At 45.5% G+C, this 24,692-nt stretch overlaps 8 protein-coding genes across 8 annotated transcripts; 4 read left to right on the top strand and 4 right to left on the bottom strand.

The window, feature by feature from the left end:
* The first annotated feature begins 476 nt into the window (after positions 1-476).
* GGI43DRAFT_310100 (uncharacterized protein) lies at positions 477-1,714 on the top strand. Its single transcript, XM_083201680.1, has one exon. The coding sequence runs from the start codon at positions 542-544 to the stop codon at positions 1,613-1,615; it is 1,074 nt and encodes a 357-aa protein (XP_083062612.1). The 5' UTR covers positions 477-541; the 3' UTR covers positions 1,616-1,714.
* Positions 1,680-8,982, bottom strand: GGI43DRAFT_310102 (ankyrin repeat-containing domain protein). The gene is made up of 3 exons (XM_083201681.1): positions 6,513-8,982; positions 1,789-6,381; positions 1,680-1,718 (listed from the first exon to the last, which is right to left on the bottom strand). The coding sequence occupies exons 1-2, from the start codon at positions 8,288-8,290 to the stop codon at positions 1,815-1,817; spliced, it is 6,345 nt and encodes a 2,114-aa protein (XP_083062611.1). The 5' UTR covers positions 8,291-8,982; the 3' UTR covers positions 1,680-1,718; positions 1,789-1,814.
* A 766-nt stretch (positions 8,983-9,748) lies between these two features.
* Positions 9,749-10,851, top strand: GGI43DRAFT_432699 (zinc-binding alcohol dehydrogenase family protein; the record flags this gene model as incomplete). Its single annotated transcript, XM_083209626.1, has 2 exons — positions 9,749-9,866; positions 9,917-10,851. 2 exons carry the CDS (start codon positions 9,749-9,751, stop codon positions 10,849-10,851), a joined length of 1,053 nt encoding a protein of 350 aa, XP_083062610.1.
* Positions 10,852-10,962: 111 nt separating this feature from the next.
* On the bottom strand, positions 10,963-11,853 carry GGI43DRAFT_381759 (SDR family oxidoreductase; the record flags this gene model as incomplete). The annotated part of the gene is made up of 1 exon (XM_083203162.1): positions 10,963-11,853. The coding sequence occupies one exon, from the start codon at positions 11,851-11,853 to the stop codon at positions 10,963-10,965; it is 891 nt and encodes a 296-aa protein (XP_083062609.1).
* A 1,757-nt stretch (positions 11,854-13,610) lies between these two features.
* GGI43DRAFT_310092 (alcohol dehydrogenase) lies at positions 13,611-15,059 on the top strand. The gene has a single exon (XM_083201679.1). It carries the CDS (start codon positions 13,752-13,754, stop codon positions 14,772-14,774), a length of 1,023 nt encoding a protein of 340 aa, XP_083062608.1. The 5' UTR covers positions 13,611-13,751; the 3' UTR covers positions 14,775-15,059.
* A 524-nt stretch (positions 15,060-15,583) lies between these two features.
* On the top strand, positions 15,584-17,108 carry GGI43DRAFT_310064 (uncharacterized protein). The gene is made up of 3 exons (XM_083201677.1): positions 15,584-15,817; positions 15,883-16,432; positions 16,506-17,108. The coding sequence occupies exons 1-3, from the start codon at positions 15,729-15,731 to the stop codon at positions 16,677-16,679; spliced, it is 813 nt and encodes a 270-aa protein (XP_083062607.1). The 5' UTR covers positions 15,584-15,728; the 3' UTR covers positions 16,680-17,108.
* On the bottom strand, positions 17,108-19,653 carry GGI43DRAFT_310069 (magnesium transporter NIPA-domain-containing protein). Its single transcript, XM_083201678.1, has 2 exons — positions 18,726-19,653; positions 17,108-18,661 (listed from the first exon to the last, which is right to left on the bottom strand). Exons 1-2 carry the CDS (start codon positions 19,476-19,478, stop codon positions 17,537-17,539), a joined length of 1,878 nt encoding a protein of 625 aa, XP_083062606.1. The 5' UTR covers positions 19,479-19,653; the 3' UTR covers positions 17,108-17,536.
* Positions 19,654-22,956: 3,303 nt separating this feature from the next.
* Positions 22,957-23,555, bottom strand: GGI43DRAFT_399550 (uncharacterized protein). Its single transcript, XM_083205358.1, has 3 exons — positions 23,294-23,555; positions 23,171-23,220; positions 22,957-23,115 (listed from the first exon to the last, which is right to left on the bottom strand). Exons 1-3 carry the CDS (start codon positions 23,395-23,397, stop codon positions 23,006-23,008), a joined length of 264 nt encoding a protein of 87 aa, XP_083062605.1. The 5' UTR covers positions 23,398-23,555; the 3' UTR covers positions 22,957-23,005.
* Positions 23,556-24,692: the final 1,137 nt, after the last annotated feature.

The raw sequence follows: 24,692 nt of genomic DNA, 5'->3' as shown, positions 1-24,692 counted from the left end.
CGTGGCTTGGAGCTCCGCGACCCGCTTCAAGTCCGATGAAGACAAAATCCAGACCCATCGGAACTCCGTCTGCTGGTATTGTATACTCCACTTGAATTCCGTATCTGGTTATAAATGATTCCATATTATTGAGTTCATCAATGAAAGGGCAGAATTATTGGCTGTTTTATCAGGTATCTTTTCAAGAGTTACTGACTTCCGGCGCCATGCTTTTACTATGTGTTTTTTTTCTGGTGGCTGCCGAGTGTAGTAAATATTCAATGCTCTAAGCTATAGACTTCTTGAGCTCTCTAAACGTGGTTTTGGAGCGTTTTGCAGTATATCCATGTACTAAAATTGGTACATAATGCTGCTTCGCTCTCTTGTACCTTATTTCCAAAACTAGTGCTTGGTGATTCTCTAGGGTACGCTCTCTAATAAACAGCTATAAGATCGCGAACGCACTATATCCGTTCCAAACAAAATCTATCTATAGTCACACATGCAAACATCTAAACTGGTTATCTAATCAAATCTTTCCCTCTGTGAAAAGAAAAGAAAAATGGTTAAATATATCGGCGATATCCCTTTTAAAGCCATCGACGCACTTGATACGAGTCGCCTAGCAAGTGCTTCTGTCTACACCGCTGATACAGATGAAAATTCCACTTCAGCTTGTACCCCGCAATATGAAACAAGACTCATCAGCTATATTCCAGGAGAAGAAACCATACCATTAGTTGAGAGCAATAGCTTCCTGCAAAAAGAACTTGCTACGCCGGTTATAGACGAACTCTACAATGTTCTACATCTGTTTGCGAGGAAATTGAGCAGCAATATCGATTCCCTTCATGAACAGATCGTAAAGGGCAGAAGCGTTATAATAACCGAAACCCCTAGGTTTCACCTTGTGCGCCAGGAAAAGAGCATATTTGTAAAACCGGTACCATTATGTCTGTTCAATTATAACTTCTGGGAGCAATACCTAGCGTCGAATACGTGCTTCATGCCGGTCTTATCTTCGGCGCCGCATTCGTATGATGCAGGTAGCCCATTAACATCCGACTCATATAGGTCCATGGCTCTGGGATTTTTGAGATCGTATGCTCAACTTATCCAGCATCAGTCAGATTTGCGGATTGCGAAGGAACAAGGCCTCATTCCAGAGTATGTTACCTGGGCTAGGTGGTGTAAATTTATTTGCGGATTTCGCCTTGTTAGCGACGAAGATGTGGCAAGACGCTATCATTACGGCCAGATCCGACTCACGCGCCTAAATTGGGCCATCTTCATCTTTCGCCCAAAAAGTGCTGGGAAGGGTTTGTGGTTCTACCGCGAGTCTCCGTGGTCAGCGCCGGTATTTATTCGCTACTTCGCGGTGCCGCTTGCTTTCATCTTTGCCAGTGTATCTCTAGTATTATCTTCTATGCAAGTTATGATCACTGTGCCTGAAGATGTACTATATTCTTCGGGAATTAGCGAAGATGGGTTCAGGGCAATGGAGCTGGTTGCGTGGTGGTTTTCCATTGTAACTTTGGTATTTGCAGCCTTGTCATCCACACTATTACTGTTCGTTCCTATTCTTATTATAATTTACCAGATCTGTTGGGGGATCTGGAAGCACAGAAGGAAGTAAAAGAAATACTATTGATTTTGGAGAGAATGGTTTATTTTTGGCCCCTTTAAGGGGATATATCATCCATGCACAATATTCTCCTCGTTTTTCATTCGTTTAGGCTCTATAATTTCGAATTAATATGCAATTGAAGGTTAATGTGTGATAAAAACAATGGCATTGACTGCGCATACCTTTTCTTAACCTTCTCGAACCTTTCCTATTTTTTCTCAAATAGCTCTAAAACATCTCGGTTACCACACGCAGCAGCGGCATCAATTGCTGTTTGTTGAGCATTATCCTCTATCATGGGATCAAGGCCCAGATCCATGAGCTCTTGGAACCGTTCAACATCTCCTCTCGCGGCAGCGTGTAGCAACCCTCTACCTTCATTATCTATAACAAAGAAGTCGCCTCCAAGCTTTTCTAGCATGGGTTTGACATGCTCTCCATGAGGTGTGTCTGCTTCCTGGAGCAGCCACGAATTTCGCTCGGTCTTGGGCCCACTATAGAACGAAAATAATGCTGTTTCGCCACGAGCGTTCCGAGCGTTTATGTCGATACCACGATCAATTAGAGCTTGGAAGAAGGTACGTATGGCTGTAATGGCAATGCCTTCCCCCAGTATATGTAGCATGGTGTCTCCCCTCTTGCTGATAATCATAGGGTCTGCTCCAGCTTCCAGTAACATTTCAGCTTCGCTAGTGTGTTTTCTGTCGAGGGCACGAATCATCGCATGGTGTAAGGGAGTTTCACCATTATTGTCTCCTTGATTCAACAATTCGGGGGCATTTTGCAAAGTATAAGCCAAAAAATTTGGGAATGCGGTGGACTCAATAATGTTCTCGCCAACAAGCATGTAATGCAGAACATTGCGACCATAATTGTCTTGGGCTGTCAAATTTGAACCTAGAGACAGCAGCCGCTGAAATGTATGGACTCGTTCTTTGAGCACGCGATCCGAATCTTGGATGTATGAGCCAATTATGTGATCTGGGCCACTCTTACTTTCACATACCATGTGGAGAAGAGTACGGCCTTTCGCATCCCGATGGTGGACATCCAAGTTCGGGATCTGAAGAAAGGTATCCCCTAAATAACCGCTTAATAGCACTTCATGCAGTAAAGTACACTCCGCATAGCCCTTTGGTACTGGTATTGAAGGATTGGTTACTACTGGGCAATCCTGCTCTTTCTCGAACTGTGAAACTGGCCGCAGAAATTTTGCAAACGGATCGGCGCCATGATCTAGTAACACTTGGACGACTTCCATTGACTTTGAAGCATCTTCATAATTATTATCAAATGGCTGCGAAAGCACATATACCTTGCTAGCGGCATAATATAGCGGGAATATTTCATGAGGTTCTATATTTTGAGATTCCTCATCGAGGTCGAGCAGTGGCTGATCTCGACGTGTATTTGGATCCATGCCGCCTGATAGAAGTGCGCGAAGTACTTCAGCCTTTTTAGAGTCAATCGCAGCAAAAATAGAATCCAGTGCCACAACTGCGCCATGTTTAATAAGAAATTTGACCGTATCAGCGTTGTATTGTGCGCAAGCAAGACAGCTTTGTTCGCTGCTATCAACTGCATTGACATCTGCTCCTCTTTCAATTAATAATTTGGCTGCGTCCCAATTATAGGGACCAAATGTTTGATAGTCTGCTTTGAGAGCTGTATGTAGTAGAGTCTGGCCTTTTGCATTACGCATGTTAATGGATGCACCGGCATCAAGTAGATATGGTAGTGCTTGGTGAACATGCCACCAGTGATTACCTCGAACGAGATGAAAAAGAGCACTTTCGTCCGAAGCGTCTGTTTCATTGATATCCACAGCGAATTTCTCAACAAGTAGCTTTAAAATCTCCATATTAGGTAGTTCTCGCTTAACTGTAACAATGATAAATGGTGTAAGTTGAGAGGTTGGATCATCCTTGTTTGCGTGCCATAGTCCAGGTCGTGTTATGTCTCCGAAGGCATGCCAGTCGCCTTTGCTTAACGTCAACTCTGCCTCACGAGACGCTATGCTTTCAAAAAGTGATGCTAAGCCAAGGCGAATGAGGTGATATAAATTACAGCGGTCAATTTCCTTAGACCTTGGAAGAAAGCTAATCCCCAGCTGAGAAAGTTCTTCGACAAGATGATACTCTCTCAGAGCCAAACACCAAGTGAGGACTTTTGATGATACTGTCTGGTATTGATCATGATTCTTGGCAATATGGGATTTTATTGACCTCAAAGCTTCAATTGAAGCCTGTTTTCGAAATTGGTGCATAGTTCCGGATACCCTCGTAAGCTCATCCTCGCTTCTGTTGGTCTCCGAGTCGAGAGATTCTTTTCCCAGAACACGTGCTAAACAAGCAGCTGTATAATCCTTATTTTTTGTGATGGCCTTTTTCATAATGCTGTAATCGTATTCACCAGTGCTCCTTTCGATAAGAGAAATATCGGCTCCAGAGTCAACGAGCATATCCATTATTTCTTCAAGCCTCGCGGTATCGTCCAAAGCCAAACTAGGACTGCCTTCGCGCTGAAATGCGCTGGACCTAGCGGCGAGATATGTCTCTGAGAACTTCCGATTATGTACAATATCCATATTCCTTAGGCTTTGTGGTGGTTTTGATTGACTTTGCAGATGAATTTCGTCCTCAAACTCAAGGCAGGCCTCAAAGATGTTGCCCATTTTAACATTAGCCCCAGCGCTAAGAAGAAGTGCAACGCTTTCTGGCCTTCCTGACATAATTGCGTAAAATAGAGGCGTGATAGTACTCCGTTCATTATGCATTTTAGCATTTATACCAATTGTTGCCTCTGATTTTGTAGCCTTTTTGTCCAAATTGGTGCTCTTAAATTCTTCTAGTAATATGGAAGCTGATGCTTTCCCTTGACGTTTCTGCATTGCACTTAATAATAGGCCAACTATATTACTTTCTCTGCACCGTGCAGCAAAATGGAGTGGTGTTAACCCTTCGTGAGTATAAACCAGAGGGTTTGCACCAGCATCAATGAGCTTTTTTGAGAGTATTTCGCTTCGGGTAACAGCTATATGAAGGGGTGTAACTCCATCATTATCCGGGACATCAAGACTTTTGACTTGTGAAATAACAAAGTCTATTGGCGTGAATTCACCTTGATCAGCTGTTAGCGGGACAGAATATGTGGATGTGCATAAAATATGCAGCGGCGTGCGTCCAGCATGGTTTTTTTGCTGTATATCCAAGCCGAGATCGACCAATCTTCTCCAAAGCACAACCAGTTTAGCGCCGCCTTGGTAGGAGTTGTGGCTGTCCCAACGCATAGCCAGTGTATGAAGTAAGCTATTCCCGCTGTAGTCGACAGCCTTGACGTCAAGATTTAAGTTGATCAAGAAATCGAGTCTTGATATATTGAGCAATCTTGATCCTCTGTATGATTCACCGGATCCATATTCCTTGACCGCCTTATGAAGCATCGTTTGGCCGTGAAAGTTACGTTGAGACAGTGAAAGCCCTCGATCAATTAGAAATGTGAATTCTTTGTGTGAGTCTTTCCCAAACAATTTTGGATTGTGGGCCAGAAGAAGGAAAAGGAGGTTATTGCCGTCTCTATCCACTTCATTAATATTAGCACCTGCGTCTTGAAGCAACTGTACAGTTTTAGTAAACTCCCAGTCGGCGCCGCTGTGAAGGCATAGCAGAGGGGTAAGTCCCTCGTGGTTCTTTGCATTTGGATCTGCGCCCTTCTCAAGTAAGATTTTGAGAAAATCCCTGTCCATCGTGTACCCTCGTATGAAAATATGCAGCGGGTTGTCGCCTTCGTTGTCTATGACGTTGCAGTTTGGTTCATACTCTAGGAATTTCTTTGCAGCATCCTTATTATATGAAGACATCAGACAGTGAAGAGGTGTCATTCCATTTTCTCGCACCGCATTTATATTTGCATGTCCTTCCTCAATAAGCAATACCATCGATTGTACTGACCAGCTCTTCGTTGTAAACATATGGTGAAGAGGTGTTGTGCCAAAACGGTTGGTAGCATTTCCATCGGCTCCAGCCTCAAGCAGTAGACGCACAAGAATAGGAGACCCAACCGCAATATGCAAAGCTGTTTCACCTGTTGAAGTCCGGAAGTTGATATCAGCTCCAGCCTCCCGCAATAGTTCAAATACTGCTTGTATCTTTTCTTCCAAATCTTTTATGCCATAGAACATATTATGGGCGCATAGAGCAAAAAAACAATTCAGCTTTACGGGATTGCTTTCGTCATATGTCCAATCAAGAGCCCTATCGCTGCCAACAGCGCAGTCGATGCTGTGAAAAGCGCCAGCTTGTAAAAGCATTGCCACCATATCGGGCTGTACTTCATTACAGGCTCTGTATAACGCTGTTTCGCCCTCAACAATTGTATTGACATCTATTCCCGGATGCTGAAGAAGCCTCGCAACTACTGCTGCCGATCCCGCTTTCGCTGCCCATATCAAGGTTCGATGCACGAGATCGATGTTATCTCCAATGAATGGCAAAAATGCTTCTACCGCCTCTACATGACCACCGCAAGCAAACAGTAGCGGTGTCTGCCCAAATTCTGGATCTTTAGAAATAACAAGCCATTTGGCATCAAGAGTTTTGGGTGTTAGAGGATCGACACCGGCTTTTAATAATGCTGTTACCGCCGCGGAGTGGTTGCTGTGAGCTGCCCTATGCAGAGGTTTGATTCCGGTTATATTGTCTGGTACATCTGGATCTGCGCCGGCATCTACTAAGACAGAGATGACTTTTGCGTGCCCTTCCACAGCAGCCCACCAGCTATACATTTTGAGAATATTAGAAACATGTTCATAAAGCACACAAGTGTAAATGAGAATTTGCCAGATAACTTTTTTGCGCACCTAAACTGCTATCCTCTGGCCATGGACGAGACTGAAAGAGAGACTTACACTGGTGTCCTATCATAATGATCACGTAGATTTACGTCATAATTGGCCAATAGCTCTTTTGTATATGATATGAGACCTGTTTTAGCAGCAACGTGGAGCTGCGTAACCTTTTTGGCTCCTACGCCTCTGCCTGGCCACATTATCTGAAGCCATGCTGCCAAGTTATTGCCCTCTTCGAACAGTTGACGAAGCGTGGCGTTAATTTCAGTTTGGTCTTGGCCGGCAGCCTCGGATTTCACGATATGCCGGTGCCAATTGCTGACTGCATACTGGAAGAGCGGATATTTTAGTCTCAGTTGAACTTCTTCGTCGGATAATTTGCCTGTCTCTGTTGCTGATCTAGAGTCACTGACAAGACCCCAATCTCTCCAGTATAAACGCGAGATATCATCGCGGGTATCGATTATAACAGGGTTCAGGCATCCAGATTGCAAATAGAGGAGACATTGAAGAGCAAGCTGAGCATGTGTCGGCCCCATTTCTAGCTCGGGATATCCTGTAGGATGACTCTCATTTGATTGGGTCATTCCTTTGAGATACTCAGTGAAAGAGTGGTGAATCACTGAGATTGTTTCATCTGGCAAGATTTCCAAGAGTGGTCCACAGGCAGTCCTAATGAGATCTTTGGTAGCTCTGATATCCCGCACGACACCATCAGGGCGGCTGACCCTAATCATTTCAGCAAGTTCAAGTAGTCTTAGTGGGCGAGAAGCATGTGTGACAGCTTGTAAGATGAGACGCTGGATATTCTCTGGCACCCCGGACCTTGTGGCATGCTCATTCAATAGATCGGTGTATAAGCTGTTCAAGTCCAATGGAAGCTTCGAAAGCACTGTAGTGACATTAGCTCCTGGTTCAAGAAAAGCATCCATGGCCAGCTTAGCGTAGAGAAACAGGCCATTTGCACGACCTGGTACGGCATTTGCAATGGTATCCCAATCGGTTTTTGGAATATCAGACTTTGATAACATGAAGTGAACATATGTTGAGATATCCATGTCAACCAAGGTTTCCTGTAATCGAAGATGTAGGCCATGAACCGTTCTCAGCGGCACTTCGACACTGGGAACTGGGCGGCTGGTAATCAAGACCTTGACTGTTTTTGGTCGCCAGTGGCCCAGCTTTCCAAGTGTTTGGATGAATTCCTCATGACCTCGATCTATTTCATCGAGTGCATCAGCGACACAGAAGACCTTGTCAGGCAAGCTGACAAAGGCCAGTCGCAAGTGCTTCCACAAATCCTCCATGGATATACTCTCAAGCGACCGACCCGCTTCTATATAAACTTTAAGCTGTTTCTGTAGAGGCGGACTATAACGTAGTATTTGGTCCAGCCAATCTCTCAAGAGGGCTCGGGGCTCATGATTTGCATCAATGATTTGACGGAAGAAGAAGAATAGCACAGGAGACGTTGGATTTGACTGGGCAAGGTCATGGATTAATTTTGCCGCCATCACCGACTTCCCCGACCCAGGTATCCCTTTGATCCAGAGTAATCCATGCTCATCATTGTGTAACCATTTCTGATATGCATCACTCGCTGTGAGCCAGGCTCCTGTACCAGCAACGTGAGATGATATGTGCTTGCGGTATTCTCCTCCGGCAATATCGTATGCAGTTGGCTGCAGCCAATCCCGGAGCTTTTCTATGACGTCTGGAGACTCGGGTAGTATTTGTTCTGGGTTGTAGTCGCTGACATCGTCGCGTCCGACTAAAACAGCATCGATATCTTCATCACTGGTATAATTTGCATTGTCACTGGTCTGCTTTTGTCCCATGGTGCTAAGATTGTAGAGGCGATTATGGGCCTCTGGCGCTAGTGATTTGGCGGATGGGGTTGGTTGGTTTGCTTCAGGAAAGAGAGAAGCTGGACGATACTAAAGCTCAAATTTATATCATAGAGATATACATACTGATCCCACTGAGGGGTAGCTAACATTGTTTTGCCTATTTTTTGAGCCTCATTCCATGATCTAAACGCCAGATCCTGTACAAAGTCGGTGAATCAAAGCAACTGCCTAAATCTGATCCACCTCAACAACTCATCTATGCTGCTTCCAGCGAATATCCCCTGATGATTGGTCGCTCCAAGCCTCTTCATGCTGACGTTATTTGCTGTCAGAATCATAGATTCGTATATAAATATAGACATAGTGCCAAGCCGCTACACCCAGATGTCTGATAAGTGTGATTCTTGGGTTAGTTTCGAAGAGTTGATGGTTTCATCAGGGATGTCCAAACATTAAATAGCCTGGCTGTCATATGTCATCAATATTAAGCTAGCGACATAGGGTGCTCCTGATTGTTACCCCAGCGCTATGGCTTAACGGCCAATATTGATGCTAGTGGAACACAAATTACGTATATGTAATCAATATTGCTGCATCTCTAGCGACCTACGGGTAGGGTAGTTAACAAACAACCAGATACTTGGTGTATGAGGTCATTTATAATGAAGGGAATTTATCCCAAAACTTGAAAATAGACAATTGATAATTGAAATGAAAAAAGAAGAAGAAAGAGAAGAAGAAAGAAAACAAAAAAAAAAAAAAAAAGGGATAAACGAAAGCGAAAGCAGACAAGGTTACGTCGTAGCAATCTAATGCCCATTGGTGGAATCAATTCTATCATCTAGTTAAGAGCAAATTATTAAGCAAGTGGCTTATTAAACAACTTTACGGAATAATTGATTTGTAGAAGTGTTCACCTATAATACCGAATCCTACGGTAAGCGGGAACATTATGTAATTCCAAGGCCACACCGAGCAGCGAATCTAGGTTAAAGGCTCATAGCGATGATATACTATTCCCCTATTGTTAAAATCACGTCTCTAGCGGACTATTGAGGCTAGGATGTAATGGTGTGCGACATGCGGCTTTAGTGAGCACAGTTACATTCGTTTCGCAAGAGGATGGGATTAAGAAATAGTAATACTTGCCGTGATTATTAAATCCGCCAGCGGAATTAGTATGTGCGGAAGCGGAACTAGTACACCGTGAAACTTAATATTGAGATGTACAATGATACCAATATTTCGCTTATATGTAGATGTGGAATCATCTTTACAGGAGGATTTATTGATTAATCAACAGATCCGGAACATACAGCCGCTTCAGTTATATGTATATGATGATCATGATATATATCGTTGAGCACCCCAATGAAAATGCTATCAACAAACATCTCCCAACGATTGTATCGATAAAAAGAAATATACCGTTACAAATTTCTAAAAATGGCAGAACAAAAAGCATTATTGGTTACAGGGCTTGGCGATCGGATCGTGCTGGGAACTAGACCTATACCAACCCCAGGATCTCAAGAGGTTCTGGTGAAGGTAAAAATTGCAGGATGTATGTATCATGATATTCTAGTTTCTTATCGTCATTACTGACTTGGCTAGTAAATCCCCACGACCAGCTGGTCCGTGATCTCGGATATTTCATTGGCAAAAATGTCCCAGCACCTATCGGCATAGATATTGTTGGAACAGTACACGCTGTTGGAAAAGATGTCGACAATTTCAAAGTCGGTGATTTGGTATTCGGAAATGGAGATCCCTTTTATGGAGATTACATGGCCACTCAGGAATATGCTCTCATGGATATCGATTTCTTGGGACATGTGCCATCATCCGTCACACAAGACGAGGCTGCCACGCTACCTCTGAATGCACTTACAATGTACATTGCTCTTTTTGATGCATCCACACATGGCTTCCCTTCTCCTTTGACTCCGGCGGGACAGTCGTTCGACTACAAGAATACGCCTCTCGCCATCCTTGGAGCTGGCTCCAACTGTGGGAAATTTACTATCCAGCTTGCTAAATGGGCCGGTTTCGGCACCATTATCGCAATCGCGGGTAAAACCAAAGCAGATTATCTCGTTGAGCTTGGCGCCACACATATAATCGACAGAACCTTGGGCGATGATAAAATCGAGTCTGAAGTACGAAGTATTGTGGGAGATAACCTTCTACATGTTTGTACTACAGTCCTTGCAAAAGATCAGACGCTGGGCGCCCGTCTTCTGTCAAACAGCAAGAAAGGAATTCTGGTTACAGTGACAAAGGGTGCAGTCGATGAAACGAAATTGAGCGAGAAAAAGGCTGGATATGAGGTGCGTGGATTCCTTTGTCGCCCACATGCAGAGGATAAACGGGAGTTGGCAAAGCTCTTCTGGAAAGCTTTCCCAGGTCTTATCGAAAAAGGAATCCTTAGGCCAACTCCATATGAGGTGGTCAAGGGTTTGGATGAGAATAAGATTAATGAGATACTTGATGCATATGGTCAATCCAAAGGACCAACTAGGCCGAATATTCATATAAACGGCGCATAGGTAGATCGCTTCAGATAAACATAAATAAACGCTGCTATTGGTAAATCGCTATTTATAATGTATGAAAATGATCTCCAGTAATCATAACGCCTTCGAGAATCCGTCAAGATATCACAATTGAACCTTTAGATACTTTTCCATTCCCATCCGGCGATAGAAATTGACTTTATTGTTATCAACCACCAAAGCAGCCACTTCTGAACCGTCCATAGCAGGGTCGGCGAACATTCTAAACGGCTTCTTCCCTCTCGGAATGTCTGATAGCTCAGCTAATACATCAGCCACCATAGACGGATCAGCATCAGGCGGGCACACATCTACTGTGCCTGCCATAGTGTCTTCTCCCATGCCTTTGGTGGGGCCATCTTCGTACTCTGCCACGATATTTGCAAATACGGGCTTCGCAGCATCTACGAAATGATTCGTACCCTTTGTGAAGACACCAGGAGACACTAGAGTTGTTTCAATCCCCCAAGGCGTCAATTCGTGAGCGTAAGCTTGTGCAAGATTGTCTTGCGCGGCTTTGGCGGCGAAATATGGCCCTATCATGGGAGACTTGCCACCGTACGTTGAGCTGCTGCATATCCAAATCAAATGTCCGGAGCGTGCCTTGCGCATATGAGGAAGTGCCGCATGATTCAGCCTCTGACATCCAACGACATTAACATCATACTGATCAAGCAGCTGTTTTGGGCTAAAGCTTTCAGCAGGACCCCAGCACATATGGCCCGCGTTGTGGATCACAGCATCGATCCGTCCGGTAGATCCGACGACGGTATTCACAGCTGCATCGACAGAGTCTTGAGACAGGAGATTCAGAGGCACAGCCCGGAGATCTACTTTGTACTCTTTTGCGTATCGTGAGAGGTCATCTTCATATTGTTTGGTGTTTCCGCTGTGTGAATACATGCCCGCGAAGACAGTGTGGCCTCTTTTGGCGATGGCACGAGCTGCCAAAGCTCCGAAGCCAGTTGATGCTCCTGTAATGAGATATACAGACATCTTTAGAATTGATAATGCAAGTTACGTATAAGAGATGGGCTTTAATTGTAGGCAGTTGAAATTGCAACTGAAGATTTGATTATGGTTGGAAAATATTGTTAACCAACCTTTTTGAAACAGCCGTATTTATATAATTTTCTACTCTACGTAAATACGACTTTATTGATTCCTTTCGGAGCACTGAATAAAATTCGTTGATATACCGAGATATCTATATCCGAGTACATGATGGAAGGTGATCGGGATAAGGGTTCTTGTCGGAATTAAGTTTAAACCGCAACTCGAACCGCCGAGTCCGTAGTTTCAGCTACAAAAGTGGCTCACAGTATGAGTCAGGCTTGCACGGTCGGGGTTAGGCGTTATAAGTTATGATTAAGCAGATTAGATTTCTTATTACCTCTTTTGGTACTATTAACCTTTAGAGTTAATAGTCGTAGTGGATAATGGTTTAAGAGTCTATTGCCTTCTTTGGTAGTATTACAACGGTTTCTCAGATACATAACTGTGGTAACTAAGCTATTTACAGTAACTATGACCAAGACTCATAAATTACGAATGGGGCAGAGTTGAAAGCCTTTATCTTAATAAAATTCGGTCTTATTGAAGCTACTATAATTATGATAGATACATTGTAGGAAAGAGATGTATCCGGTAGTCACTTGGGCACAGTATCGATAACCATACGCCGAGAGAGGCTAGCCGAAGCCACTCATCTCTATTTCACGACGTCCTGGATATAAAAAGTATCAAAAACACTACATGAATTTCCTTCTTGTAGCTATAGAAAACGTATTACTATTCTTGCTAAAAATTAGTTCGAATCAATATCCATTGGAGACATGGAACATGTATACTATTTCCCGTTTTTAGCATCTGCCAGCTCGCGTCTCGGAGTTAACAATCTCCACCATGATTGGACGATAGAATAGGGCATCATTAGAAACAGGAGATATTAAATCCATGAAAATTTACAGTGCTGTGACACGCTAGATTGTAGGAATATTGACTGGTCATTAAATCCGCGCTGCAAAGCAATAACCGCCTGGAAGTGACTCTGTAGCTGAAGTAATGAGTAGATCAACTTTATGTTGCTTTCCTTTCCATATTCAGTCATTGGACCATGCGTTCATTCTAAGTGTATTACATCATATAAACTACTTTAGAGAGCAATTTTTTTCGAAAATTACCGTATTCATTTCTAAATGTAACAAGGATTCGCAGCTGCACCTCGGCTCGTAGCTCTGCCGCCATCATATATCTCAGTAGCTTCCTATGTAACACAATAGACTTCTACCTATCACACCATAGTGTACTCCGTAAGTAGTGTGAAAAGATAGAATTAGCTAGGAAGAAGAATGGGGAATGGGGCGAGCTACTGCGCTCCCGGGACTGATGCAGATACCGCTTTGAGACTATCAGCCCGGACTTTGCGCCCTTTCATAGAGAAAAAGACGATCGCCCCACTAGTTTTTATATGTTATATGTGGGCGGAAAGTAGTCGGAAAGTACCAATTTACACGATACTTGGAGCCCTGCCGCTTCTTGGTATAATCTCCTCGGATATATCGCTTATTCAACATAGTCTACACATCAGAGCTCCTCTTTTTCAGCCCTGATATGTTTCCATCTTCGGAAATTCCACTTCTCAAACAAATCCATTTCCGATAGACTGTAGCTCTGAAGCGTATGGAGCGCATTATTATGGATCTGATGTTGTAATTGTGGGTGCAACACTCGATGACACCATGTTGAAAGTTGACGGATATAAAATACACCCGTTGGCCTCGTCAGCCATATCATTACATCACTTTACTTCAATTCACTTTATTCCTCATCTTCGACTTGATAACATCAGATACTAACCGTGCTATAACCAAAACTCCATCACAAACATCACAATGTCTCTCCCCAAGACTTACAAGGCCATGGTCACCCTCGAGGCCAACAAGCCCTTCACCCTCCAAGAGCTCCCCCTAAAGCTCCCCGAAGCCGGCCAGATCCTCGTCAAAGTCCTCGCCTGCGGTGTCTGTCTCTCCGATGTCTTCATCATCAACGGCCACATGGGCACCACCTACCCCCGCGTCACCGGCCACGAGATTGTCGGCGATGTCGTTGCTGTTGGTGAAAACGTAACCCGTGTTTCTGTCGGCGAGCGCGTAGGCGGACCCTGGCACGGTGGCCATGATGGCACTTGTCGATCCTGCCAGCGTTCTCAGTACCAGTTCTGCAGTTCCCAGAAGGTCAACGGAGTTAGCTTCGACGGCGGCTATGCCGAATATGTTCTTCTACGTGCTGAAGCCGCGGTTCGCGTGCCTAAGGAGGTCGACGCAGCAGAAGTTGCCCCATTCTTATGTGCCGGAGTTACTGTCTTCAACGGAATGCGCAAACTACGTGTCGAGCAAGGAGGACTCGTTGCTGTGAATGGACTTGGAGGACTGGGTCATTTGGCCGTGCAATACGCCAACAAGATGGGATATGAGGTCGTCGCCATCTCATCCGGAGACGACAAGGCCGCCCTCGCTAAGGAGCTCGGAGCTCATCACTACATCAACGCCAAGAAGAGCGACGCCATCGCTGAGCTTCTCAAGCTGGGCGGCGCCGATATGATTGTTCAGACGGCACCCAACCCCGATACCATCAGCAAGCTCGTCAAGGCTCTCGGTCCAGGTGGCAAGCTTCTCAACCTCTGCGTTGTTGGAGATGTTCCCGTAGACACAGTCACTCTAGTTTCCAAGGGAGCGAGTGTTCACGGCTGGCCAAGTGGACATGCAACTGACAGCGAGGACGCGATTCGATTTGCTCTTACACACGGCATTCGCTGCATGATCCAGCGATACCCACTAGAGGAGGCGCAGCAGGCGGTTGACGATTTAATTGCCGGCAAGCCTCGGTTCAGAAATGTCCTGGTTATGAACCAGTAAGCTGGGTAGATGGATTAATAGTTGGAAGCGTTGTATTATTTGCCGTGTTGCTATGGGAGGAATATTGATTAGCCACTGGGTAGCCCATAGATTATTGGATGAACCACTAGACTTGAAGCGTCATAGAAGGCTCTAAAATGAGAACAATGGGCATTGTGGCGGCGACAATCTACAAGGTTCCGTAGAAGCTAAATGAAGATGAAACATACATTTACCACAAACTCGTGTTATATTTCGTATAAAAAATAAGTGCACAACTATACTGAATTGAATTTATTGTATCCATCATTAATATATAAAATAAAATGTCAAAACACCAGTGGAAAGAGCACCTCGATTCTCCCTTCTCTTTAAACGCCATTCTCGAATGTTCCATCCCCAGCATTAAAAATCCGCCGTAAATTCCGCTCCGGCGCTGCCCCGCCACCGCCATGCGATGCACAATTCAGGGTCCTTCCGCTTTTAATCTGCTACAGAAGTCCTCGGACATCCGCAAAATATCACCAGCTCGTCGCAATCGTAGTTCTTTTTGCTCCTTTTTTCTCGTCGCACCTTCTCCTATCTCTGGCTCTAGCTCTACTTATTCCATATCGTGTCAAAATCTACGATAGGCTTAAGTTTCTAGTTACCTTCTCCGATGTCTTTGTAAATATTGCCTGTTAATATCCTTATTTCTTAATTACGTCTCCTACGTCCCGCCACCCACGTCGCATCGGCGCCACACCACTTTCTTATCCAAAGTGATACATCATCGTACATAGATACACAAAAGGACACAGATTCACAGCCTTCATTGAGCGGAGAAATAGGGCCGTTGAAATCCCTCGACTGGGCACATAGCATCTCATCTCTCTATACCCAAACTGTTCCTTTCTCCTCTTGCGCATAGCATAACAAGCAGTCTCTCTTCTTCATTCATTATTTATACCGTCATCGTTACCAACCACCGCCACCATGTCTAAGTCGCTGCAGCTCAAGGAAGAAGGCAATCGCTACTTCCAAGCTGGCAACTACATTAGCGCAGATGGCCTCTATTCCAAGGCGTAAGCTCTCCCAACAGGCAAACAGTCGCAACGTATAGTACAGTTTAATCTCACATATAGCTCAGCATCATCGCCGACCCCAAGAACCCAGCGCTCTACACCAACCGCGCCATGGCTCGCCTCAAGCTCGGCCACTGGGAATCTGTCATCACCGATTGCCAAACGTGCCTCGGTCTTGCTCCCCAAAACATGAAGGCTCACTACTATCTCGCCCAAGCACAGCTCTCCATCGGCGACTTTGACAGCGCACTTACCAACGCCCTGGCCGCGCACAAGATATGCTCAACCACAAATGACAAGTCGCTCGGCGCAATTACGAATACTGTCTTGCGCTGCAAAAAGGACCGCTGGGAGGACAAGGAGAAGAAGAGACTGCGACAGGAGCGGGAGCTGGAAGAGGAGATGCTAGCCATGTTGGTTAGGGATCGTGATGACATGCTCGCAGCTGAAAGCGATGAAACCGAGAGGAGGATAATCGCAGAGGAGTCAGACGAAAAGATGCAAACTCTCAGCAAAGTTTTTGAAAGCGCCAGGACGCAAAGCCTAAAGCGGCGCGAGGTGCCCGACTGGGCGATTGACGATATCAGCTTCGCCATCATGGTTGATCCCGTCGTGGTAAGTCAAGATCAAATTCTCTTTTCATAATTCTAAGATTTTTCTTTTTTATTCTAACATGAAAACCAAATAGACAAAAACTGGCAAGTCTTATGAACGCGCCACCATCATGGAACACCTCCGCCGCCATCCTTCTGATCCTCTCACCCGCGAACCTCTCAGCATCGCTGAACTTCGACCAAATCTCTCCTTGCGCCAGGCCTGCGCTGACTTTTTAGAAGAAAACGGCTGGGCTGTGGACTGGTAGCCTGTTCTTCTCGCGCTTCTTCTTCCTTTTACTTCTTCAATCTCCCATCTCCCGTCTTTGACAGCGAGCGACTTTCTCTACTTCTCTTCTACGAGCTACTTACTAGCCTCGGATTTTTCTTGATGAAAAATAACTATTTAACTTAAGAGGCTTTAGACTCTTTCCGTTGGAACCAGACTTCAATCTTTCTTCTCGTTATATCATTCTTGTATTTTGACTAGGCGTGGCATGGAACCGGTGTGATACAGGCATCGTATGGCGTTTCAGGACATTTCTACAAAAGGAATTTTTCAGTCTTTATCAATGCAGATTTCAAATGCGTATTATAAAAGATTCACCATTAATGCTTGCCTAATGAATGTGGCTATAAAATGGGGGACCTGAAAATGAAACAAGTCCCAATCATATACATCATGTACTACTGTCCAAGCGCAAAGCTCTTCATGAGCCATCATCCCTTTTTCTAACCACTATATACAAAAGACATATTGCCTTGCCATCATTTATTCGTATTTGCACAAACACGCTGCCGCCGTTTTTCTTCTTTATACGTCTAGAGCTAAAAACGCATACATCTCTAGTTTCTTCACTTAGCTCGCGCACAGTTAAGGAGAGGGTATCGTCCCGTCATAACCATCCGTTTCAAACCAAACCAACAACTCGCTTGTAAAGCGTCAATCATTGAATAGCGAAAGTGAGACCAGCAAAATAAGAATAAAGCCGTCATGGAAAAAATGCATAGTGAACAAGCAACGTAGCCACTGAGAAAATTGTAAATTCATCAAACAAGACCGAAAACGCCGACCGAATGCAAGATATTATCATCGCTTCACCGGTTGTGACCTGCACTTTCTTATCTAGATAAAAGCTGGGGGCGGAGGGTGTCCAGCTCCTCCTCCACCTGCCGCTGGATCAGGTGAGCCTCCAGGCGATGATCCATGAGATGCTCCCGGTGATGCATCTCTACCGTCGGCACTGGGTTCCTTGACAAGCCCTACGCGTTCCTCTTCAGAAGGCTGAGGTGTTCGTCGAAAGACTCTGTTGAAAGAAAATTGACGTTGTGTTCTATGAGGTGGTGGAGTCGGAGCGAGGAAATGGGGAGCATTGGCGGATTCGGCGCCGCGATACTCGGTGTCGGTGTTTGAGTGGGAGAAGTACATGTTCTCGCGGGTCGGGCCATAGTAAGCACCGGCCTCGTCATCGGGCTGCTGCTGGGGTAGCGTAATATGCTTGAGAGCGAGCGGATGCATCGGACTAGGAATCTTGTCGGTACCATAATTGGCTTCTTCATCCTCGTCCATTTCGCTGACGCTGAGAATGTGGTGCTGGTTGTGGCCACGGCGGCCACGGATTGTTCCTGCGATGCTGGAGAAGACACCGGGAGTGCGATCGTGTTCTGCGAGCTCCTCTTCTGTAGGGAAATGGGACATGCCCAGCGGGGGATGAGGAGTTCTCGGCGGGGCTGGAGAAGCGGGAATCGGCGTTGAAAGTCTTGTCGATCTGGTGTGTATACTGGACGCAATAGTTCGTCTTCGCCTCAAGCCGTCCCACTCGTACATTGGCTGACCGTCTTCACTGATGGGGGCCATGCTCTCGGCCATCTTCTCTTCGTGAAGACGCTTGAGCTCTTCGGCCTCCATTCTTAATCGTGCGCTGGAAATGCGCCTGACAATAGCAGCTGCGCCTCGGATTGCGTCTGCCTTGGGTTCCGTCTCGGGCTGTGCTTGTTCGGCAATGGTGTGAATCTGGTCCAGATCGCCGTTGAAGACGGCAGCATCGGGGACATCCTTGGCAGACTTGGAGAGCTGGAGCAGGACCACACCAGAGCAAATGGTGAGGAATCCTAACACGACGGTAACAATAGATTGGGCAGTGCCCTTGAAACCTTGGAATAAGACTGCAGATGTAATGATGGTGGTACTAGTAAAGTAGACATAATACGTGGGTGTAACAATGGCGGCATTGAAGAGATTGAGAGCTTTCTACAAATCGATGTCGGTTAGCTTTTCATTTCGTTATTGTTTCATAATCGTCATTAAAACTCACGTTGAGGAAGATAATTTCGGTAAGCAAGGTGCCCACAACGAAAACAAGCAGCACCCACAAGAACCATTGCTTGTATTCCGGCTGTCCGCTGGCCCATGCGATGATGGCGGCGCCCAGGCCCTGGGTCGACACGACACTCAAGCCTCCAATCCAGCTGCAGATGGAGATGTAGACCAACATATTCTTCTTACCATATTTGGGTCCGACGAAGAAGGCGACGATGACAGACCCGACAAGGATGACGCCCGTGTAGGATAGAAAGCCCGGTGTGATGACGTATTTCTGCATCTCTTCGATGTTGGCGACGGAGGATTCCTGCGGTGCGTTCATGACGATGACGACCGACCCCACGATGCAGAGAAAACATGCCACTTTGCCGACCAGACTAAGTCGCTCCTTGAGGAAGATGGCAGACAGGATGGTAGTGATGACGACGGACAGCGCACCGAGTGGTGTGACCAGGATAGCATCGGTGAAGGCGTATGCGACAAAATTGCAGACCTCGCCAATAATCATGAGAATCATGCCCGCCCACCAGTAGGCGTTCTTGAGATAGCTATAGCCTTCACCAGCAGCTTCGTTGTATTTTGCGTTTGCCTTCAGCAGGCCGACCTTTTTGAGAACGAAGGATGTTCCAATAAAAAGACCCGATCCAATAGCCAGACCAATGCCGATGGCCTTGTAGTATCCCGGCCGCACAGAGCCATCGCCTCCCGGCACGATGCCTCGTGGGTAGAGGAAATCATCGTCCATGGCGGATTTCGACTGGCAGCCCTAGGAGGGCGAGTCGAGGAAGCGTAGGAGGAGAGGAACAGAGGAAAGAGAGGTGAGAATGTCGGTTTCTATTTTCGAGCCTAATGCATGGGCGAGTCGCGGGATCGACGGAAAGAAGGATTATTGTTTTGTTGGAGCCGTGGGAGCGATTGACGATGCGACGGGACGATCGAAGTGGCGGTAAAATGAGGCTGAGGAACCGGGCACCAATCTAGAGGATGGCGCAAAGATAGGGTTCGGCCGCAGCAAAGGATAATGTCGAGCGTGAGGCGTAAATAAAAAAGACAAGAAGCCAAAAGAGAAAATCGTGAAGAAGACAGCGAATTGTTATGCGAAACGAACAAGAGGAGAAGAGAAGAGGGCTGCAAGGCCTCAATAGGATAGGACTAGGAATAGAAAGGGAGCTACCCAAGCACCAAGCAGGGTGTTGTTGGAGATGCGGGCTGAGACAGCGAGCGGCCTTGAAGGGGCTCAACTGCAACGTGCACACTTTGGACACTGAGCTTTCCAGCGCAGCCCACTCACATCATCCACTAAAAGCAGGCTGGGGAAGACGCTAACAGGGAGCTAGAGCTGCTGGGCTGGGCGCTATAAGGGGGCCCCTGGGCGGCGGCGAGAAGCGTGTGACAGCGCCCCAGGCCACTGCTATGGCCGAGCGGACAGCGCGACATAAGCCGTTGATGGCGAGCTGCATGCATGTGAGATGCTGAGACGGTCCGTCACACGCCGGGCGAGCTGCCGGCCAAGCGACTAACATGCAAGCAGCAAATCAGTCGCGGCCCTGCAGAAGGATCTGGCAAATGCACTTGATGGCGACCGGTTTTCTTGTTTAGATTGGTGTACGGAGCAGGAAGTAGCAAGGCCACAATTGCTATTTACGAGCTTATCGCCTGAATAATTGTGTCTATAAATAAGCTGCGCACAACGCCACCTCGGTCGAAATACGCGTACAGGGGACGAACCAACCAACAACCAGATCTCCGCTTACACAATACAGCGCACGCACACACACGTCGGAACTATTGAGCATCCAGAGCAGTATACTGTAATTGCAACCTTACAGTGTTGCACATACTCCTCGTATTCCCCAATGGAGAATTTCCTGTGCTCCCAATCTCAGTATATGCAAAAAAAAAATCCGTTTTTTTATCTAAATAAAATACCTACTGCTAATACTCCATTTGCGGGCAGCGCTTGGCCGTGCCCGCAAGTACCTACTCTTGTCCGAATACGACGAGGGGCCCCCCTCCCCCTGTTTCTATGGCGGAACCAACCCCCCAGTCTCTCCCTAAACCAGATTCTACCAGCGTCTGGCCTGTTTCTGGTTTCTTGAACAGAGGAAAAAAGATCCGCCACAGATCAGCACCTGCTGACGCAACGGCTACGAAATGCATCCATTCCAGCACAGCCTCGCTGTGGCTTCCTCGTACCTGCAAGCTCCATGACATCTTCTGGGCCTTTTGGGACTGGACTCGGGCCGCCCAGAACTAGGTAACTAACGAAACAGCCAATGGCTTCAGTGTTGGGAGCAAAGCTTCAAGTTTCTTGCAGTTGCCAAGCCTCGGTTAGCCCATCGCACGTTCAATGTTTCGCCTGCCCCGACCGTCCCTCGGTGTAATTTTCGTTTCTCTTCTCCTATCGCCCTTTTCTTCTAGACCCCATACTGTATCTCTTGATTCCAGTTTGGCATCCATTGATCTGGTTTACCGAGTCCCCAAAAACGATGCTGCTAATTTTATCCAGTTTTTAAAGCCCTAGCCTAGCGCCAAGAGCCCCTGCATCCTGGGCACGTCTCAACGTTACCTTCCAGTTCTCATAGAGGCTGCATGTCTTTTTTAGCAGATAAGATTCGATGATGCCAATTATCTGATATCGATATGCCTGTCATTCTTGCGGGCTGCACGGTATATCCAATGCCAGGGTTTCTTCCCTGAGCTGAGCTGACTGCGGCACTAGCCCTGGAATCATTGAGCCTCATAATCACTTTTCGAATTACTGAATTTCCAGTATCTGTCACTCTCTCGCAATTCTGTAGATATTTTTGCAATCCCTGTGAACACATCAATCCTTTCTGCAGCCCTTGCATCGTCGCTGCAGGAGGCGCTTCCTCTGGCCAGCCGCCCACAAAAGCCTCGGGCAACTTGAAGCAGCCCCGCCATTAGGCCACCCCGTAAATTGATACGCAGGTACCTGCATCAGCACCTACAGCGACAATGCAGATCGGGTATCCCCTAAACGCCGCGAGGCTAGCGCCGGTCCAGGGGCCGAGCTTCTCTAACGCTGATACTGCGTGCGCCGTTTCAGCGGCCCTACTGTGTCTGTGTCACAAATTAGACACGCAACAATCGCAGTCGCTTAAAATAGGCGCCGCGTGTTCGAATGGGTTATGATGTGCAGTAGCAATGATATACCCTATCAATCGTCAGAGTTTATTCTGCGATCTGCTGATCATTTAGCTATGTTGAAACGATACGGATTCCACGACCAAAACTGCTATTCCCAGTTTGGAGCTGCGTTTCCAATGGTTATTCTGACAGCACAATTGAGTGCTGCTTGATAAGAAAAAAGCAAATATTATTCCAACCAACATAAAATAGACAAATAAGGGTAACAACCTTTCGTCTTTGGCAAGTTTCCGAAAACTGCAGTGTAAGTCTAGCCGTAAGAACGGGTGTAATTGTTGTAAAGTAGGTACTATGCTATTGATACCCTGGTTCCTTGTCACATGGCTCGAAAACAAGGTTTCTTATCGAACAAAGGCCTATTTACGGCCAATAAGCCGCCATATTACCCGTACAGATACCTTGAAAAGGCTACCTAATAATAGTTTATTGTTTTTTGCTTTGAAATAGTAGCTGTCATATTATCCCAGTCGAGTGATATTACAATTAGCTACAGCAGTAAAATGAATCGAAATAGCAACAGATATGTGTGCATCTTAGTCATCTACATCAATATCATGGTACCAGCAAATTACCCATCTCTCATCAATTGAGACTAGCAAAGTTTTGTTCTTACGCAGCTATAATATAGCTTTATATCATTGAGAAGGTAGATTTTTCTATAACATCTTCCATATGTGCCACAAAATAATGTCCCAAGCCTTCTCCACAAGACCAATGTCACCAAGCCCAGTTCATTCAATATGCTACAGTGGGTCTTCCTAACTGAGCTCTTCTTTGCTAATAACATTATATTCACTTGGCGAATATGTGATAATTGAGTTTTCTTTGAGTATCAGACTCATTACTCCAGGCTCTCGTATTAAAAGATTGGGCTTGGCCATTCTAAAATATGCTCATATTTGTGTGTTCATCAGCCGGAAATAGTATCTACAGATGGAGAATATGGACGCATTGGTACTCAATTGCTTATACAAAATCAAATTCCATAAATAATTAATAGGCCTCTCCATAGGCTACTACGAGTGCGCGCAGTGGCAATTTCACAATCATGGTAAAAGGGCAATTTTAACTTCTTATTCATTATCATATCACCATCTCCAACTAACAGCTGTAGCCAGAAAGTCCAGATTCGGTTGTTGAAAGGAATCCCCAAGGAGGGTTGCAGTAGTTTCCGTTGTTGGCATTGGCCTCGTTGAACTCGTAGAACCATCCTGCTTAATATTAGAATCTGGGTCACTAACACTATAAGAGCAATAGGAGACTAACCATTGGCACACTGGCACACAGCGTAATCAATACCACAGTCGGGATCCTCACTAGCGTATTTCAAAATCAGCTTCTGTTAACATATAAAGAATTGCTGAGGTCATAAGAGGGTAGGGTACGAACAAGGCGTAGCAGCCAGATGCAACTTGGCGACTCATGTTGTCAGTAGCTGGGGCAGCTGCGACAAGAGTGGCAGAAACAGCAAAGATGAGAGCTGAGAATTGCATTTTGTTCGAGGTTGGAGATAATTTGGTAATTGTGTAAGTGGATGTTGTGGTGTGTTTGGATGAGAGTGCTTGTTTTCTTGGCTTGAGATGCAGATTTCAGACATTTGGAAGGGAGCAAGCAGTGGTATTTATACTTCTCAATATGGCTACAATAATTTCGACTTTGTATTAATTTACATATTCTGTTTTCAAAGAAATTCTACTTCTTTGACCGATTTTGCCGGCATTCTGGCAGATGTGCCCTTGGACCAACTTACCAATGCCTCCTTCAGCCAATCAAGAGAGCTATCCCAGCACCATTATCGCATATCTGACCATGATTGCAAGTTATTTGTAAATATCATAGCAACAATCTTGTAAAAACATATTCCTTTCATCCTTCTGGCATAGAACTTCAGTAAAATGCTACTTGCCCGAGATCCTTCTAATGCGGTTCGTCGGCATACTGATACAAATTTGGCTAGCAAGGAGGGGCTGGAGGAGCTTCCTTCAGCATTTCCGCTTCCTTCAAGTACCTTCGCCTCATCAGGCTAATATCGCTCACGCATTTGTATTGAACTTTTGAGCCGTCTTCTAAGCGGAAGGAATTATATGACGTACTGTTGCTGCTATTCTCAGATCCTGCTCGGCATCTTGATCATTTGGCGATATGGAACAAGGCATATAAGCTGAGTGCCGTAGTGTCTCTGTTCAGGTAGAGTAATTCGCCGGATTGGGTCAGCGGGATAATGGTGAATTACTTAGAGAGAAATATTTTACTTATAAATTGCTACTTTATTTCCTTTTTTTCTCTTTTTCATGGCTTATTTATATTTTCTTCCTAAATTCAATATATTACGCCACCTACTCAGCAATCAATATGGATAGCTGATGGAATTCGTAAGTAATAACGTCTTTCATAATACTGATTTTATCCGGCCATTAAATCTGACCAAAATATTTTGTTTGGATTTTTGTTTATGGCTAAACAATCTCTCTCGGCGTAAGTTTTCATACACAAAATAATCTTGCCGTCTTTATGTATGTAGTTTTGGTACGTCGTTTGATCTTGGCGGCATCGGAAGATCCAGAATTATCAACTTGGATAAATACATATCCGTCTTTAGGATGATCATCTTTTTTTATCGCTTCTTGTATAGAGTCTGTGATACATAGCTCTGTGGGAAGATCTTGTATTGTATGGTACCAGGGTTCTAAAATTGGCAAATGCTTTTGCATACTTGAGTTTGACCCAATACTTCGAATTTGCTTGGCATATACTGCTCGACCAGCTTCAATAAGCGCCGGGTACTCAT

This window comes from Trichoderma evansii (assembly GCF_050947405.1).
Source record: "Trichoderma evansii strain SZMC 28006 chromosome Unknown GGI43scaffold_5, whole genome shotgun sequence".
Classification (NCBI taxonomy): domain Eukaryota; kingdom Fungi; phylum Ascomycota; class Sordariomycetes; order Hypocreales; family Hypocreaceae; genus Trichoderma; species Trichoderma evansii.
Note: the sequence above shows the minus strand (reverse complement) of the source record. Positions and strands in the feature narration are given on the sequence as shown.